Source organism: Xiphophorus maculatus, chromosome 22 (assembly GCF_002775205.1).
Source record: "Xiphophorus maculatus strain JP 163 A chromosome 22, X_maculatus-5.0-male, whole genome shotgun sequence".
Taxonomy (NCBI): Eukaryota; Metazoa; Chordata; class Actinopteri; order Cyprinodontiformes; family Poeciliidae; genus Xiphophorus; species Xiphophorus maculatus.
Genome location: NC_036464.1, coordinates 25,609,031 through 25,628,966, shown reverse-complemented (window position 1 = coordinate 25,628,966; position 19,936 = coordinate 25,609,031). Strand labels below are relative to the sequence as shown.

The window sequence follows — 19,936 nt, the reverse complement described above, 5'->3', positions numbered from 1 at the left end:
ATGAGTCTCTGAAATGAGGCACCCGCATTTTTCAGTCCAAAAGGCATACATTTAAACTGATACAGCCCAAAAGGTGTTATTACAGCTGTCTTGGCTTTACTTTCTTCAGCCACTGCCATTTGCCAGTACCCCGATTTCAAGTCCAAAGTGCTGAAAACTGAAGCTCCATTCATGGATTCTAGCAACTCATGAATCAGAGGCATGGGATAAGCATCTTGGCGAGTTTTGGCATTTAAGGCCCTGTAATCCACACAAAACCTAAATGACTTGTCTGGTTTTGGGACGAGGACCACAGGAGATGCCCAAGAGGATTGAGAGGGCTCGATGATGCCATCTTGAAGCATTTTCTCAATATGCTCTTTGATTATCTGCCGTTTAAAGGGTGACACCCTGTAGGCTCTAGATCGAACTGGTATCTCATCTGTCGTGTAAATGTGATGCACTTCCAGGGATGTCTTACCCAAAGTATCGGTGCACACTGTTGGCCAGGCTTGCAGGAGATGCGTAACTTCAGGGGTTTGATTAAAAGCTGCTGGTCCTCTCTTTGCGGGGAAGTCATCCGTGTCCTTAATGGGCAGAGCCATGATCAGACTTAGAGAAGATGAGCTAGGACGCCCAGCAGAATTGCTCGGGGGTGGAGCAATGAAAGGGTAAAATGAATAACCTCTGGGCCCTTTGACTCCATAAGTATGATCACCTAAGTTGATGATGGTTGATGTTCTGGTCAGGAAATCCAGGCCTAGAATAATGGGAAATGTGAGGTTAGCATCTTCAACCACAAACGTGTCTAACGACCACATCATGCCATGCCAACAATAGAGGATAGTTGTTTTTCCCAAGGCGCTGTAAGTTTTCCCATTTGCCAGGGCAAACCTTTGGTTGTCGGCTTGTTTTAAATGTTCATCTGTCCGGGCCATTTCCTGCCACTGGCTATGCCTCATTAGTGTAAAAGTGCAGGCTGTATCCAGGACAGCATGATATTTTTTATCTCTGATCTCTACAGGAACATATAAAAGTGAAGACGCCAGCCTCGGCCCTCGTTGAACAACAGACACTACATCTGCTGGTCTTCTAAAGTTCCCTTTAGATGGTGGTTTTGCTGGAGCTTTGCCTTTGGACTTTTGTTGATCAACCTTCCCCCAATAGGCCTTAGCCCCTGCACAGTCTCTTTCCACTTGGGATCCTACTGTAACCAGCTGATCCATGGTGGTGACAGTCCCTCGGAGGCAACCAGCCAGTTTAGGATTACAGTTATTTAGGATCCTTCTCACCAGTTCGACCTCTGAGATATCAGGCTTCCACCTCAAGCACAATGCTCGGTAGTCGAAGGCGAAGTCTCTCAGGCACTGCTCAGGCAACTGCACCATCTCCCGCAGTTTTTCTTCCACCTCTGAGAGGTAATCTGGGGGAAGAAATGCAGCATAGAAGGCTTCCTTAAAATCCATCCAGTTCTGGATTTGATTCCTGGCTACACACCACCAACTGTGAGCGGGTCCTTTTAAAACACCAGTCAAAGCCCCAATTAATTCAGGGTCAGAGAGTGGTCTCACAGACAGGAATGTTTCACACTGGTCAATAAAGTTCAGCACATCTGCTACGTCTCGTGCCTCTCCAAATGTGGGAAAGTCCAAGTGGATAGGAGGTTTGGCATAAACTACAGCCGTTCTACTAGAAGAGAGAGGTACAGCCAAGTGAAGGGTAGATACTCCCCTACTAGTAGGTGGTACAGCTGGCAGCTCTTCGCAAAGCCCAGGTGCAGGTCGATCCTGATCGCCAGAGCATGCACTTTGATGATCTTCACTCAGCCTAAATGAAGCCAGTTGTGTTGAATGGATTGTTGGTGGCCTCTGACAAGTTGAAGTATACACCACTGGTGCCTGCACTGTAAAAGGGGCCATCTTAGGTGTCCTTTGAACATCAGAAATGTCCAAATCACGTTCAGCCCTGATTAGGGGTCGGGTAGTAGTAGATCGATAGGCGCGCTTCAATTTCTCTACCTCTACCTTCCACCTATCATCACGTCGTTGTAAACACTGAACCAACTTTTCTTCAAACTCTCTTAGGGTTGTAATCATACGCTGTTCTAATGCCTCAACACTACTATCTATATAAGTTCTTATATTTTGTTCTCGATTTAAGGCACTGGCCACCGAGTCCTGATAGTTTTCCTCTAAAGTACTAACCTTCTCAACCACAGCTGTCAACTCATCTTTAAATCTAGAGAGATCTGCAGGAGTAAAACCTGGTATCTCTTCTTCCTCCTCCTCATTATTCTCCTCATCAGATGCATACAATGAGCTAAGTAAAGAAGTTATTTCCCCCACCGGATTTCTCCGGGTTACCCAGGAATCACCTCTTGGGACATTATCTGTTTCTTCCGTCTCTAAAATGGGACCTGAAACTCTGTCAACAGATTCCTCAGCTTCTGTTTGATGATGGGACATTTCTTCCATTATGTCCATAAAGTTATCCCTTTTACTGACACATTAATTGTTTTTAACAAAGCCCCAAACAACAAAAACATTCAAATGCTGTACATCACTTTAGTCACACTCATAAAAAAAAATCTCCCCATACTGGCCACCACTCTGTAACAAAATCCTCGAATAAACGGGAAATGTACACGCTCAAGTGAGTCCTTTTACTTCTTTTTATACGAATTTGGTAATAAGCATGACCATCAAACAATGCTAGAAAACGATTTCATTAATGAAAAGAAAGAGGGGACACATCAGCGCACTGAAGCGGCTACAAGCTGCCCGCTACATTTAATAATCAATTGTTTTCCTGAAATCATAGTATTTTACCCGTCACTCTTTAATTTTTTACAATTAAACAACGAAACAGTCAAATCTAAGTCCATAACCCAGCCTATAAATCAAAAGAAAAAGAAATAGTTCATCAATAATAATAGTCCATCAAAAAAGTCCATAATTAGGCAATCCAAAAAAAATAAAGTCCCGTTTGCGCAAAAAAACAACGTTGGGGCCCAAAAATATTAATCCGTCTTCGTGCACCAAAAATACAAGAAAGAAAGAAAAAAAATTGGAAGGGTCTCACCGGGTCGGCGTTTGTGTGCCCGGGCGGTTCCCTTCGTCAGGCCTGGATCGCGAGCGCCTCGGGTCCGGTCAACGCTCCGTGTGGCTCTACCTTGCCTCCAGAAGACTTTTGACCCCTTTGTGAATTGCTCTGGCCACGCTTTTAGTCCAGCAGTCAGTTCTCTCCGGGCTAATCTTGCAAGCTCCTCGGACCGTCGCTCGGCGTCTCTTCCAGCGTGCTGCCACACCCCTTTCTCCTCTCAATCAAGTGTCCTCTGTTCCTTTTTATAAGTTCCGGTAAAAGTTGTGACCCAGATATATTTTTACTAAGTGGACTTTCACAAATAATATACATACATACAAGACATCCTTGTATACATATCAATACAACAAAAATTATGTGTATTTTATTAACCTATATTTTATTCTCGGAGGTTTTTTTTGTTTTTTTTGCTTGGGATACCTTATTTCATTGTGATGTCACAACCTTCCTTGAGGTTTTACAATTTGTTATAGAATCCGTTTTTTTGACGGCACCTTTGTTTATTTAACTGGAACTATCTAGTTCTGCCTATATGTTAAGCATTCTTTTTTTTACTGTTTTATATAAATTTCATAAAAACAGTGAGCATTGGTCTGCTGTGAGGCTAATATTGCTCATGTAAAAACAAATTTCCAACAAAATCTGTTTTTTTTTGTTATTCCTGTAGCAACATTTCTTTCTATAAGAAGAAATGTTGACAACTTAGACGAAGCTTTTCTTTGAGACATATTTTCTATCCAACTGTTTTTTTATTCTTCATTGTTGCCAAATTGTATGGAAATATACTGTAAATGAATAGAAAATTAGACAAAACTAAAAAAAACAAAAATAAAAGAAGAAATTTTATGTTTTATAACAACATAAAGGAATATCTCTACATTATCTGTCAATATTTGGATTTTTTCCCATTTTTTTGTTTGGAAAAATGAAGCTTGGTAAAGCATGCAGGCATATACCAGACATAAATAAATCATGTTTGTTCTACTGATTCCTTCAGTAAAAAAAAAAAAGCAAAAGTTTGAACCAAAAAGAAAAAACACCTCGAGCCAAGTATTTTTGTTCTCTCTATACTTCAGAAGCATTTTCCAAGGTTGTTGTAATGGCTCCTGTTGCTGGTTTCTAGAGTGTAATGAAAGGCCAGTCAGTGGGAAAAGCAGAAAGAGAGAGATCCGTAATGCTAAATGGATCAAACAAGTATACACATGCAGCAAAAATGACATGTATGCAGAATATTTTTGATTTGAAAAGCTTCAATCGTTGTCACTAATGCAGGTTTAGTTGCATAAAGGCTGACTACTAGGAATCCAACATTTTTTAGAGAAAAATCATTTAGTAAATTTATCTTCCCTTAAAATTTTTAAGAAGAAGGACTTTGTACTCCTTTTAGAGTCGTTTTGTAGACGATTCATGGTGCCATCTTGGATTTCCACTATCAAAACATGAGTTTAGGATTCTCTTTAGCATATTTTGAGGAAAGTGACGCCTCTGGTGAAGAGGTTTTGCAAATTTGTGTATCAAAATATAATTTTAATGTTACACAGTTAGAAAGCATGAAGTTATAGAACAATTACTATCATAACAATAACCTTCATAATTTCGTACATTCTGTTTTCTGAACACCTTCCTAACTAATAACCAAACAGCAGAGACACTCAGCCACATGAAGAATATCGACTTCACATTTCATTTTGAAGGACGCGCAAATTATGTCTTGTGTGCAGATGTGGTTGTTCTGAATCAGACACACATGTGGGCTTATATGTGCCTAGATGATATATGAGTCAGTGGGGAACATCACACAGATAGATAGTGTTTTAAACCCCAGTGCTCCGACCACAGTTTAAAACACTCTCAAACACACGCAGACATCCAGCTTTAATGTTAGCCAATGAATCACTGCGCTCTACTCAAACACTTGACTCATGGATTCACAGCGTTGCTTCAAACTGAAGGGAATTGCATGTATGCTCACACACACAAACACTCCCCCTCACACATACTGTTCACTACTCTAATGTGACTCTTGAGTCATGTATGCAGACAGAGGAAATCGTCTGGCCAAGAGGCATGCTTGCCCTGGGGAGTCATCTTCACTGGAGGTTTCTGTGTAGGCCTTTTCTTCTCTTCTTGACTCTTTGCCGCTCAGTCGAGCGTTGAGCATGCCAGAAAACCTAGAGCTATGTTCGAGAAACAACGGCGGTTTGACGCAAGGCCTGCAGTTCCAAGACGTAGGAGAATAATAACAAACACTGGTATGTCCAGATTGGATGCTTATCAATCTGGTGTCTTGCTTTCTTGGATATTCATGTGGTTTTATTCTGTGAAGTGGTTGTTTTCAACAAACAGGTTTTACAATGACTTACGGTATATTGCCAAGTACCATTGTTGCAATGAAGAAATAATGTAGACTTAACACAATTCAACATTTTTTTTTGTTTTTGTTTTTACATACAAATGTTCAGAACAAGAGTTTTTGTATTCACGTTTCTGGTACGCCTGTAAATCGGATGCACAAGCAACATCTGCAAACAACAGCGTTAGGTAACAAAGCTTTTCTTGGACCACTGGGGGTTTATTGTGCTTCAAACAATGATCTAATAAGACGCTGGAGAAGACTATTGTTGGGTTCAAGTTGTGCTAAAACGCAAACCACCCAACGCAACTGTCAGCGTCCACTGTCCACATCTCTAAAGAAGTTCCATGAATGACCAGGGGTTCCTTGAGCACTTGACAGCAGAATGGTTAGAATAGCACTTTGCACCAATCTGGTGGTTTAAGAACCTAAATAACAGATTAAAAACAATATAATTGCGCATTTTGTTGCTTGAAAAACAGAAACTATTTTGAGTTTCGCTCGCCAAGTCCGATTGTTATAAGCAGCTTGCGGCTGGTTTTTTCGCTTGCAGATTTAATGAGTCGAGGTTGTGGTTTTTGGGCTTGCAGTTAAGCAGACATAAACCCCAGAATGTGTCTGACATCCAGTTAGTTTTAGTCAGACTCTCCCTGTCCATCATTTCCCGGATGATCCGTCCCGCTGTGTCTTTGTTAATGTCAAGTTAAAACGTATATTACTTGTGAATGACGTCGAGCTTCGCGTTGCACTCCAGAAAACTGCAAACATCGAGACTAATATGAACAGCGCAATAAACGTGAAAACAGCCACGAATAAACTAGTCCGTAAAGTTGTGCAACTAAACGTCACAAATCTGTGCAGCGGGACACAGGGGCGCAACTACATATTTTTGAGGTGGATGCGACATCTCACCCCCCCCCCCCCCCCAACATAAACTTGTACAAGTGAGTCAAAGCCGCTTCTGTTAGCCTGTGTCTGCAGGTCTGAGGCTTTTTGTTAGCATGTTTTCTATCATTCTTATAGCTTGATAGGAAGCCTGATCCAAACTGGCAACCCACATTAATAACATGGTGAAATAATATTGATCACAAAACACTGTATTTATAAAAGATATCAACATTTTTCCTACATTTATCCTAACAAACGTTTTTAATGTTCTCTTCACAATATTTATTTACTATTAATCTATTTGTATGATTTGTTCTTTAAATTGCCATCTATATTGCCCCAGAGTTTTTTCTGTGCCCATCTTTAGCTCCCTGTTGTCAAGGCAATACTACAAATTTAAAAGACAAATAACGCGCTTCAGCGCGTTCTCGAAGGGACGCTGCCCAAGCTACCTGTATGGGAGGGCAGAGCAGTTGGCAGGATGGAGGGGCGCCTAATAAGTGCTGTTCCTCTGTTATCGATCATTTCATACACAAACAGCTGTTAAGTACATAAAATGCTGACTAGAAAAAAAAATTCTCCATATCGTTTTTGCGCCCCCTCTAGTGCAGCGCCCCTATGCGTTGCATACACTGCATACGTGCTGTGGGGGCGTGCTGTGGTGGCGAAGCGGGTTAGCACGCCTCACGTTTGGAGGCCTTAGACCCACGGACGTCGCGGGTTCAACTCCCGGTCCCGACGACCTCTGCCGCATGACCTCCTTCAAAAAATGGCGCCGGCTCAGCTGGCTGCCTGCTCGTGTGCTGAAACTGCGAAATAATTTCCCTGCTGGGATGAATAAAGTAAAAATTATTATTATTATACCCACCAACACAGCCGATGTGTTGAAGACTCTGAAAAGAGTCAACCTACGGAAGGCCCCAGGCCGACAACATACCTGGGCGGGTGTTCAGGGAATGCGCAGGTCAGCTGGCTGGTGTCCTAGCAGACATTTTTAACACCTCACTGGACCAAGCCACAGTGCCAGCCTGTCTCAAAACTGCCTCCATCATTCCGGTGCCAAAGAAACCTCAAGTCACCTCTTTCAACGATTGCCGGCCTGTGGCACTGACTCCCATCATGATGAAGTGCTTTGAAAGGCTGGTAAAAGAACACATCGTCTCCAGACTCCCCTCCACATTCGACCCGTTCCAGTTTGCCTACCGCCGAAACCGCTCCACTGAGGACGCCATCTCCTCCACCCTACACCTGAGCCTGGCTCACCTGGAGGAGAAGAACACTCATGTGCGGATGTTGTTCCTGGACTTCAGCTCAGCGTTCAACACAATCATCCCACAGCATCTGGCAGGAAAACTGGGACACCTGGGCTTCAGCATCCCCCTGCGCAACTGGCTGCTAGACTTCCTCACCGACAGACCTCAGTCAGTCCGGATCGGACAACACACCTCCGATGTCATCACCCTCAGCACAGGCTCCCCTCAGGGCTGCGTCCTGAGCCCTCTGCTGTTCACTCTGATGACACACGACTGCGTCCCCAGGTTCGCCACCAAGCACATCGTGAAGTTTGCAGACGACACAACGGTGGTGGGCCTCATCAGAGACGACAACGACCTGGACTACAGAGAGGAGGTGGAGCAGCTGGTGGACTGGTGCAGAGACAACAGTCTGATCCTGAACATTGACAAGATGAAGGAGATGATTGTCGACTTCAGGAAGAACCGGCCCAGCCACGCTCCACTGCTCATCAACAGCTCGGCTGTGGAGGTGGTCAGCAGCACCACATTCCTGGGGGTGCACATCACTAACGACCTCACCTGGACTGTGAACACCACGTCTCTGGTCAAGAGGGCACAGCATATTTCCTGCGGAGGATGAGAAGAGCACACCTGCCCCCGCCCATCCTCAAGATGTTCTACAGAAGCACCATAGAGAGCATTCTGACCAGCTGCCTCTCTGGGTGGTGTGGAAGCTGCAGCGCCTCCGACTGGAAGAACGTGAGGAGAGTGGTGCGGACAGCAGAGAGGATCATCGGGGCCCCCCTTCCCTCCATTCAGGACATTTCATCCCAGCGCTGCGTGTCCCGAGGCCGAAACATCATCAGTGACCCCTCACACCCCCACCATGGACTGTTCTCCTTGCTGCCCTCTGGAAAGAGGTTCTGCAGCATCCGGTGCAGGTCCACCAGGTTCCGAAACAGCTTTTTCCCACTTGCCATCAGACTGCTGAACTCTTAACTGGACTGCACTTAAAATCTGGTCTCCACTTTATACCTTGCACATGTACATAGCTAAGTAACTTCCTTTTTATTGTCAGTCCTGCACTTTATATTTTATATTTATATTTTATATTGTATTTTATTTTATTCTGGAGTAACCTCACAACATCGGAAGCTCAAAACATTGTCCTGAGCCATATGCAACGAAATTTCGTTCTGTATACACCCTGTGCATGCAAAATGACAATAAAGTCAGTCTAAGTCTAAGTCTAAGTCTTTTGCACCACTGACGGGACATCTGAGTTTTGGAGCCACAGGAGGAGCGCTGCGCTGTGACAGCAAAGGCAGGGCCGTAACACTGAACCTGGAGGCTGGGGCGGGTGGAGGGGAGGCCTAAAATTGTATTTATAGTTTTCCAGACAATACCGAACCACACAAAAACGTGCACAAATTACTGAAAAAATGTTTGTACTGTTGTAACCATTAAACAATCTCCCCTTATAAGTGGAGACACATTGTTGATGTTACCATTATAAAATAGCTTACAATTACGTTTTGGCAAAGCTCAATGCAATTTTCACAGCGTGGTTGTTAGCAGCTGCTGAAAGTAACTAAAAAAGTTACTTTAATGTAACTTAGTTACTTTCCAAATCAAGTAATCAGTAATCTAACTAAGCTACTTTTTCAAGGAGTAATCAGTAATACTATTAAAGTTACTTCTTCAAAGTAACTATGACATCACTGTTAATTACAGATCCTGCAAGTTCCTCTATTTTTACTAGTCACACACTTTAGAGAAACGAACCACCCAGCTTCTCTAAGTTTAATGATTCGTTTTTACATGACGCCATGTTTGATTTGTCATTATCCTCACTACTGCCAGTATTTTAACTTAACAAGTAAGGAAAAAGGTATTCCAAATAAAAATCAAGCTACAGAGGAACACTATTTAGGCTAAATACATTAATGTGACTTAAAAATGACAGCATTAATTCTTAGAGGTGACACAGCACAAACTTTACTGACGAGGTCTTAAATCTACTGTTTAATTACCTTTTGCCTTTAATCTAGTTTCTTAAAAGTGGTATTCTGAATTTGTTTGTTTAAATGAATTTAAATCATGGAATGTTCAGGATGGAATGTTTGTCCAACATCTTGCGGTATTATTTCGCTCAATTCCAGGATAGTGTCAGATTAGCGGTCTCATAGAACTAGCTTCGAGGCCTGGATAAGTGAGTGAAAGGCAGCAGTTACACACATTTACATCCACAAACAGATGCACAGAGCATCTGAGTATAAAGAGACAGATGATGAGTCAGTACTGGAGTAACTGTCAACACTTCACAGCCAGCTGGCAATGCGGTTAATGCTAACCAATGATCCGTAAAGTAAGATTCTCATCAGCTTAAGATTCTAAAAACACACATACACACACACACACACACACACACACACACATTCACATTCTGAGTCAAAGAAAGAGTAGAGAAGAAAGAGCATCTCAGTTTAATACCTTAAGCCAACTACTGCTTTTTGTTTTGGAGTAATAATGCTGCTTCCTGTTTGATTTGGAGGGTGAAATTTCCAAAATTGCTAGTTTAGAAAAATCAGCTGATGTCAGATCATGAAATCTAATATGGCATCCACACAAAATATATAGTAAGAATTGCAAAAATATTCAGTGTACTTACAATCTGACAGCCTGTTTCTCATTAAATCGGTAACACAGATAGTACTATCCAACATCAGTTTGTCAACATCCCCAGTTTGTGCTTAAATGTATGAAATGCTGAGAAAAAAACATCTGTTCAGGTAGATAGCCTGTTCAAAAGGACCGTCATTAATAACTCCCAGTTGTTGTCCATTTGCAGCTAGAAAACAGATCAAACATGTGGCTTTATTCTGAGATTTGAGATCAGACTTCTATGGTACATAACGTTACTTCAGCTCTTTGCTGGTATTCAGTTCATGCTGACTGGGTTTGAAGCTTTGACACAGTGTAGCTGAGATCAATACTAACTTGCACAATTTATTGCTGTGGTTGGTGGTAATTCAGTATGACTAGCCCAGCTGTTGACCTGGCTCTAAGCTTGCAAACATGTCTGAAGTTCCAGGTGTAGCAGACCTGTTTAACATTAACATAGAGGAAGTTAGAAACATGCAGTCATATAAGTGTAATAAGCAATCGCAGGTGTACGGTGCTGTTCATGTTTTCTTTGATCAAACATTGCCACTATAATAATTTCTCCATTACTGAAGTGATGTTGTATTGCCAAATATACCGAGGACAATGAAAATGACCTCATTTCAATAGGGATGTATGAGACAGTACACTGTATTCACTGGAACAAGACAAGGACCTAAATGGGAGGCCATGGTCCTCAACTGAACAAAATGGACTGCTTCCTCTAAGTTGGTGCCAAATGCGGAGAAGTTCAAGTATCTTGGCATTGTGGTGTTGTCGGGATGAGAGGAAGTTTGATAGATGGATTGAGGCATTGTGGGCATTGATCGGATCTGTGGTAGAACTATCTTTACCTTCTGACCTTGAGATCCCTCAGAATGAGTTGGGCAGAGTCAATGGGAGGGAGATGACCTCAGAATAGAGAGAGACAACAGAGGGATGGAAAACAAGGATGACCAACAAGCCTAATACTTTGGCTAGAGAATCTGCAATCACAGGAAATATTTCGGTAAATAGTAAATCTCTAAGTATGCACTATTTTGCTTGTTTGATTATCACTGATTCATTCTGTCTGCCAATTAGGCAACCATCTGTGGTGTGTAACCAGAAAACTGATTTGCAACAAGCAGTGAAACATAACTGACCCTATATGTTATTTTTTTTTCCATTTGTAATTATGGATCTATAGATATTGTGGGTTTTTTTGTTGTTGTTTTTACCTCTGTAGCATTTTTTTTTTTTACTAAAGCCACTAATAATAATTCCACAAACTTTTGTTGGTGTCACTGGAGACTCCTGTGACCACAAGTTGTTCTTGTTTTTCTCAGTGAGCAGCAGGCACTGTTCCAGAATAAAATATCATCTTATAACAATAATAAGTATTTTATAATGGAAGCCTTTGCAAATCAGCCAGATAACACAGGCTAATAGCAACTGACTGACTTCATAAGTCATTCTCCACTTTCATTCATGTAACTTTTTATTCTGATCATGTCAATTGAATAAATAATGACAATAAACGTGTCAACGTTTAGTCTAGCATTAAGACATTAAAAACACCGATTTTTGTCAACGGACAGGCTGAAAAAGGTGCACTGCTGACTGATATCCATCTGGGGTTACTTCCATGAGCAAGCGGTTCTTAGTTTCACAGCTCAGGATTGTTAATGGACATGTTGGGTTTTGTAGAGATCAAATTTAGTCTCCGTTTTGCTGATTCACTGACTGCGGAGCCGTAGAGGCCAGATCATCACCTCAAGCAAAGTGTGCAGCTGAAGCGATAAAGCTCCTATTGGTGTAAGTGTACACTGTAACACTTAAGTGACTGTCTCTTCACTGTCTGTTTCTTCAGACTTTTGAAACTGCAGTAATTAAACCAGCAACGCGGTGACCGGCTGTCACATGAACTGTCTGCTCTACAACAAATCTGTCTCTATCTAATTGAATTAAAGCTAATGGGTTTATGGACAACACTGCCTGTATAATTAGCACATTGTCCTAATTAACCCGACAATCGTTTAGAAAGCCATTTTCCCTCTATTGCCAATCTGTTTATAATGTCTAGGCTTATATAGCTAAAGATATACTTTTTGTGTTAAATATTAATTAATCTTGTGTTACTTACAAAGTTTTTTCCATCCTGCTCTCCTTTAGGCTCTCTGAAGACAGAAGTGACAAGTTGGAAGAAGAGGTTGCTCATCGCAGCAAATGAACAAGGAGACTCTTGATCGACGTTTCGCTCAGAAAACAAATCAGGGTTCGGCCTCGGTGGGAGCAGAGCTCCACTGAGAGGAAGCAGAGAGCCGAGCGCACAGTCCCATTGGTCGGCCAAGATGGCAGCGCGGATAGCAAAGCGGCAGGGCTTCGGGCTGCTGAGGGTCCTCCTGGTGCTGCTGGGAGTTTCAGTGCTCTGCGGTGTTGCGCTAGGAACCAGGAAAGGGCATGCTACGCTGGACCACAGGAGCCACAGACATAGACATCCAGGTAGGACTGAAAACCAGCATCAAATACATACCATTTACACCATTTTTTAAATGGACAGCTGAACACTTTTGTCATAATGAAGTTAAAACTGAATTATATCACTGTTTCTAAATCCACCAGTCTCAACTCTCGGCAGCTCTGTGTACTGCATGATATTAAGTCCTGACAGTTTGATCAATTCCTCAGGATTAAGACTTTATTTTTGCAATAAATTTATGAATTCACTGAAAACTGTAGAAACAGACAAGAGTAACAATAAAATTAACTTTGGTTTAATATCATTACATAATCATTAATAAACAATATCTACTTAATACCATTGATCTTAGAAAATATGGGCATAAGTAAAGCTCATTTATATAGGTGTTTTATACCTATATACAGTATATATAGGTGCATTATAAGCCTGGCGGGCCACCTGACCCCCACCATCGGAGTAAGAATTATTTGTTTATTTTTGGTTTTGTAATGGTTCCCTTTTTGAAGACTTTATAGTTGGTGTTCAGTTCTTGTTAATAAAGTTTTCCAATAACACATACCACCTATTATAATATGTTACACTAGGTAACATTTTTAACTCAAAAACATGGTCAACAGCTGAATGACTGTCCTACCACCAGGCATAGAAAGCCTGCCCATATTTATTTACATTTGTTTAAATCACATCCACAGCAAATTGCCTGTCGTCTCAAAGGTCAAACAGGTTTCCTTAAAAAAAATCTAATCTGCTGAAACCTGGTTTTAATGGTGCAGAGGAAGGAAACAGGAAAATGGGTCAGGAAGCTCACTAAAGGTAGAATTAACTCTGTCTTATGATGAGCTCTGTCTGATGTCATTGCCAAAAATCCCTGTCTTCAAAAAAATGGTCTAAATTGTTTTTAACTCCTTTTGTTGGACAGTAAGAGTTGTGAAGTAGGAGAGAGAGTAGGAAATGTACAAAGCAAAATAACAGTTTTCGCTCTTATGTACTTATATAAGTCTAATCATTTTAACATCAGATATATTTTTTTGTTTCCAAATGAATGAGTTAAAGTGTTGCATCGTTTTACAATTTGCTGCATCACTTATTAATTTGGAAACACTAATGCAGCATTATTCCTCCAATCGGTTGTTGTTCTGAACGTTTTGTGAAACGTCTCATCAGGTCGGAACCTGGTGTTTTCCGTTACTTTTTGTAATTAGTCGTATTTTCATCAAAGTGTTTTTAAGCGCATTTTGAAGTACCGTATTACAAAAGGTTGACAGAAACAGCAAAATTCAAACTAACTACTTTAATTTCACAAAATAAAAACACTGTAAGTGCACATAAAAACTTAGATTCAGTCTACTGGACTGAATGGGTGGGATTGCTCTTGTTTTTTATTTAGTGCAATTTGTATTATGAATCTAGTGTAGAGTTAAAGTAAGTAAAGGGAGCGAAACATCCAGCTACTTCCTGTTATACTGATGTTGTTTAGCATTCTAAAAAAACATGAATTCAAATGTTTCTGTTTCTCTTGTGAGAAGTTGGTGAACATGTTAGATTCAAATGTTCAACCTTTCACTCTGAACATCTTCCACTGGACATGTGATCTCTCTGTTGTTTGGTTATTTTATTATGCATCCAGCTTGTTGTGCCCCCATCCCTCCAGTCAGACGCTGCAGCATGGATTCAGTTCAGTTAAAACAAACCCTGCTCTGCTTAACCACAAAGCAGCTGCACCGCAACAAACAGAGGTTAAATGCCTCCCTTAGAGCCTTCTGAAACACAATTCGTTGAAGTGTGTGTTCTTCATACAATCCGCCCACGCCGTCCCGGTCTGGGATTTGCTCGAGTGACCCGGAATTCAAAAGCAGACCTCCGTGCTCTGGAGGTTACAGCTTCTCGCCCACTTTTAAGTTTCATCTATGAAAAAAACAAAACCCAAAAGTTTTTATGAAGTTCAGAATTGCCTTTCTTTCTGTTTTTGCAGTGTTCATTCATACATTCCTCAAAAAAGTAACCTTAATTTGTATTGTCATTAGACGTCTAACATTATGTGTGTAATAACATCACAAATATGTTGTCAGTTTTCAACTCTAAACTTTTCTTTGTGTATTATGTATTTAATCTAACTGGATGCTTTGATGTTTTAGGTCACTTATCGCTGCACAGACATAGACAGAGGACAGGGAAGGAAGGCCAGGTACTACACCGGTCCAAACGAGGATGGGTTTGGAATCAGTTCTTTGTCATTGAGGAATACACCGGACCTGACCCGGTTCTGGTGGGGAGGGTAAGTTTTCCACCAACAACCCCTGGAATACGTTAACGTCTGCCAGTATATCCTAATAGACATAAATCACCAGGCTCTCAGTTGCAAAACCCTGTCATTATAATATCATATTTTGCAATGTTACAATCACAAACTATGTTACTGTAACGTGGAAGAAAAGTTAGATAAAGTTAGCAGTTTTTTATTTTAAAAATGTATGTGAATCTCAGATATTATTTTCAATATTTTGAACTGTATTTGCAACAAAAGATGACTTTACAAAGTCTTTACAAAGTCTTACAAAGTCCTCTTGAAGCTTTGCACATCCAGGGATGACAGACATCTCTTTATGACAGAAGAACTCAAGTTCAGTGTATAATTGTAATCATTTGTGTTAAGTCCCACTGAAATGAAACTTTGTTAAACAGCCTTTAGCTGCAATAAAAATTCCATATCATTTGGCCATACCTCGACAAGCGAGTTACGTCTAAAGGGGTCTGACTTATTTTGAGCTGACTTCTGTTAGCTCAAAGTCAGTCTGATTAGGTAGAGAGCATCTACACACTGATTTTTTTAAAACATTTTGTCACAGAGTTGTGACAGTGTCCAGTGCTTAGTCCTCAGTTCCTTTGCCATATCAATCAATCAATCAATCAATCAATCAATTTTTATTTGTATAGCACATTTCAGCAGCAAGACATTTCAAAGTGCTTTACATCATAACAAACACAGAACCACAATGCAATATAGAATCAATCCCTAAGTCAAGTTCCATCCATAAATTTGTAATTGATTACATTTCAAATGCAATTCTAAACAGGTGGGTTTTTAGTCTAGATTTAAAAGAAGTCAGTGTTTCAGCTGTTTTACAGTTTTCTGGAAGTTTGTTCCAAATTTGTGGTGCATAGATGCTGAAAGCTGCTTCTCCTCGTTTGGTTCTGGTTCTGGGGATGCAGAGCAGAACCAGAACCGGAAGACCTGAGAAGTCTGGAAGGTTGATACAACAACAGCAGATCTTTAATGTATTGTGGTGCTAAGCCGTTCAGTGATTTATAAACTAACAACAGTATTTTAAAGTCTATTCTTTGAGCTACAGGGAGCCAGTGGAGGGACTTTAAAACTGGTGTTATGTGCTCTATCTTCCTGGTTTTAGTCAGAACGCCAGCAGCAGCATTCTGGATCAGCTGCAGCTGTTTGATTGATTTGTTGTCTTTCCCCTCTTCAGTACTTTCAAATAAAGGCCACTAGCGGCAAAAAAAATCTAAAATAAGTTTTTTTCGCAATTTCTCATTTGAATTTAGGTCTGGACTTTGTACACGTGCTTTGCTATAAACTATTCCATTTGCTAATTTGTTGCAGGAAAGTGAATGTCCACCCTGGCATCAACATCTAGCAAAGTTCCCCTCTTGTATTGCTTCTCATTATAACTTCATCCATCCAATGAAATACAGTGGGTGTTTATCTTAATGGGTACAGTGAGTCCAGTGCCAGTCACAGTGCAGTCTTCAGAAGGTGACATCTAGCCCCCGGTGAGATTTAAATGAAGTCCTCCCATTCATCAAGCATTGAGAGTAAGACACAAGTAAAAGCTTGGGGTCAAGCTTGGGGTCATATTGACATTCATGTGGGGCGATTGGGGGTTTTCCTCAACAACACCATGACTTTGACAGAACAGTGGCATTCATAGAGAACTGAAAGTGACATCTGCAATGCAGCTTATTTCATAGTAAAGAGGCTGTAAAGACCCAAAAATTGAATGTTGAATAATCCTCGTCTTTTGTAGGAATATTCTCTTATCTCTTCCTGTATTGACATTTGCTTGTCTGGTACAGAACATTCTCAGCCTTTCTGTCTCACTCTGTCAGGCCTTTGGTTTGAAGAGTTTGGAAATTAGAGCCTCAATTCCCATCGAGCTGTCAGGCAGCCTGCCTGTTCGCCTTATAGTTTTTCCTGTCACTCCCTATTCCCCTTTTCTGTCTCTATCCTCACCACAAAACCTGAATTTCAGACATTCTTTATACTCGTGCATTTAACCCTCCTGTCCTTGACTGTCTTGTTTGCTTCTTGTCTCTTCAGCTTCACTCAGATGTGGACAAAGGCGACGGTACCATCAAATACATCCTGTCCGGTGAAGGCGCAGGAACGATATTTGTCATTGACGACAAGACGGGCAACATCCATGCCACAAAAACACTGGACCGCGAGGAGCAGGCCCAGTACACCCTGACAGCACAGGCTGTGGCCCGGGACACCAATGAGCCACTGGAACCTCCGTCGGAGTTCATAGTGAAAGTTCAGGATATCAACGATAATCCTCCAGAGTTCCTGCATGGACCTTACTATGCCAGGGTGCCTGAGATGTCCAATGTTGGTGAGTGATTTAGAAGGCACCGGGGAAGTGAGAAATGTATGGTTTGGTGGTTAAAAAAAAACAAACAACAAAAACCCAGTTAGCCTGGAATGTCTTCTTGTTTTGTTCCTTTGTCTGTTGGTAACTTTTCTCAGGGATCCAGATTGAGGTCAAAATCCCACATAGCAATAATATCTGATAATGGTAATCAGGCTTTTTCTTGGTGGCTCATTTTATATTTCTTTACCATAGAATTATGCAAATTGAATTGACAAAAATACATTTACTTAATGGAATCACCCCAAATTTGAAGAAACTCCAGTTTTTCACTCAAAAGTTTGTGCATTAGGATGAGATGTTTTTTGTGCGTTAGTAGAGGTACTTTGCAAAACGTTTTTTTTTTTCCCATCTGACAAATCACGTGATCAACAGCCGGAGGTTGATACTGGCGCAAACGACAAAGATTGTGGTGTTAATGTTATGCATAGTTAAGACTACAAATGGCCACCTGTGGTGACGTCATGGAGCGACAGGCTTAAGTAGTCCAGGTGAGGCTGATTGTGGCAATGAAGACTGGCTGGATGTTTGGTGATCCGGGAATAAACTGATAACGATGATACAGTTCGACTCAGCGCATTTTTCTTAAAAACACGACATGGTGTCAGGAATGCTGTGGTGTAAATCATCGGAGGCTGCAATTCTACCGGAAACATGGCTGATGACAACGTCCAGGGGGTCGCTTCTGCTGGTCCATGTGCAACGTTCAGCATCCAGCCGCTGGAATCTTTTGACTTCACGAAGCCGCAGGAGTGGGCCAAGTGGATACGGCGATTCGAATGGTTTCGTTTGGCAAGTAACTTGAATTCTAGTTCTCAGGAGAATCAAGTTAACACGCTCATTTATTGCATGGGAGACGAGGCAGATGATGTTCTGCAGGGATTAGCATTACCAACTGACCAAAGAAACACGTATCAAGGAGTTCGTGATGGATTTCAAGCTTTCTTCGTTGTTAAGAAAAATGTCATTTATGAGCGAGCCAGGTTTAACATGCGCAAACAAGAGGAGCATGAAACCGTAGATGCCTTTGTTACTTCACTGTATGCGCTAGCAGAACATTGTAGTTATGGAGCGCTACATGATGAACTGATTCGTGATAGACTGGTGGTGGGATTGCAGGATAAAAGATTATCTGAGCGTATGCAGCTCGACCCAGATTTGACACTGGAAAAGGCCATTAATTCGGCGAGACAAAGTGAAGAGGTGAAACGGCAGCAATCCTGTCTGCGTAGTGGCATCAGATCGGAGACAGAAAATGGAAAATCTGTCGACAGGGTGTACAAAAGCAGTGTTAAGCATGCCAAGGCTAAATACCAACCTAAGTTGCGCACTACTACAAATAATAAAAGGGAGATTTCTCAATGTTATAAGTGTGGCTGCTCTCCATCCCATCCCAAACGTGATTGTCCGGCAAATGGGGAAAACTGTCATTTATGTGGGAAAAAGGGACATTATAAGAGGGTGTGTAGGACGCTCAAGACTGTACATGCTGTCGAAGAAGATGACTCTTTGTTTTTAGGCAGCATTACCAAGGGAGATGAGCCTTGGCGGGTGGATGTTGAAATAAATAAAAGAAACATCTCATTCAAGATTGACACTGGTGCTGATGTTATGGTCCTGCCATACGCCATGTACAGAGACATCTATAGAGACAAGAGTCCCCCCCCCCCTGAAAAAAGCTACCAGGCAGCTGTTAGGACCAGGGAGAAATGCACTGGATATTGTGGGGGTTGCTGAGATGTTAATGAAAAAAGGAGAAAAAGAGATACAAGAAAGTGTGTATATTATGAGACACCTGCAAACTGCACTTTTGGGTAGACCAGCCATTCAGAAGCTGGAGCTTGTAGCTAGATTAAATGAGATAACTGCTGTAACATTAAAAACTAGTTATCCAAAGCTATGCAGTGGTTTGGGAGAAGTGAAACAGCCTTATGCCATCAAACTGAAACCAGGAGCTCAACCATTTTCATTAAAGACGCCCAGAAGGATTCCACTTCCTTTGATGGACAAAGTCAAGCAAGAACTGTCCCGTATGGAAAGTTTGGGGGTGATTAGCAGAGTTGAGGAGCCAACTGATTGGTGCTCAGGAATGGTGGTTGTTCCTAAAAAGACAGGGGCTGTACGCATATGTGTTGACCTCACCAAGCTGAATGAGTCTGTGTGCAGAGAGAAGTATATTCTTCCCTCTGTAGATGAAACACTCGGTAAGTTAGCAGGAGCTAACATTTTCAGTAAATTAGATGCTAATATGGGGTTCTGGCAGATCCCTTTAACTGAAGATACTGCAAAATATACAACTTTTATTACACCTTTTGGTCGTTATTATTTTAAACGGCTACCCTTCGGTATAGCTTCTGCCCCTGAGCATTTCCAGAACAGAATGGTAACAGAGGTTACGGAGGGATTAGAGGGTGTAGTTTGCCACATGGATGATGTGTTGGTGTGGGGGAGAACACAGGAGGAGCATGATGCTCGTCTGTATACCGTTCTTGGAAAGATTCAAGAAGCCGGTATTACACTGAACATTGATAAATGTGATCTTTCAAAGCAGAGTGTAACGTTTTTGGGCCATATTATTTCTGTTAATGGA

The 19,936-nt window shown here is 41.5% G+C and overlaps 1 protein-coding gene across 2 annotated transcripts in view; it reads left to right on the top strand.

Moving 5' to 3' along the window:
• Nucleotides 1-19,936, top strand: part of cdh11 (cadherin 11) — a 128,558-nt gene that overhangs the window by 74,089 nt on the left and 34,533 nt on the right. For both annotated transcript variants that reach the window (XM_023327449.1, XM_023327450.1), the window contains 3 exons: nucleotides 12,376-12,705; nucleotides 14,821-14,960; nucleotides 17,016-17,310. In XM_023327449.1, coding sequence (XP_023183217.1) covers nucleotides 12,555-12,705; nucleotides 14,821-14,960; nucleotides 17,016-17,310 — 586 coding nt within the window. In that variant the 5' untranslated portion in view covers nucleotides 12,376-12,554. The remainder of the gene's footprint in view (nucleotides 1-12,375; nucleotides 12,706-14,820; nucleotides 14,961-17,015; nucleotides 17,311-19,936) is intronic.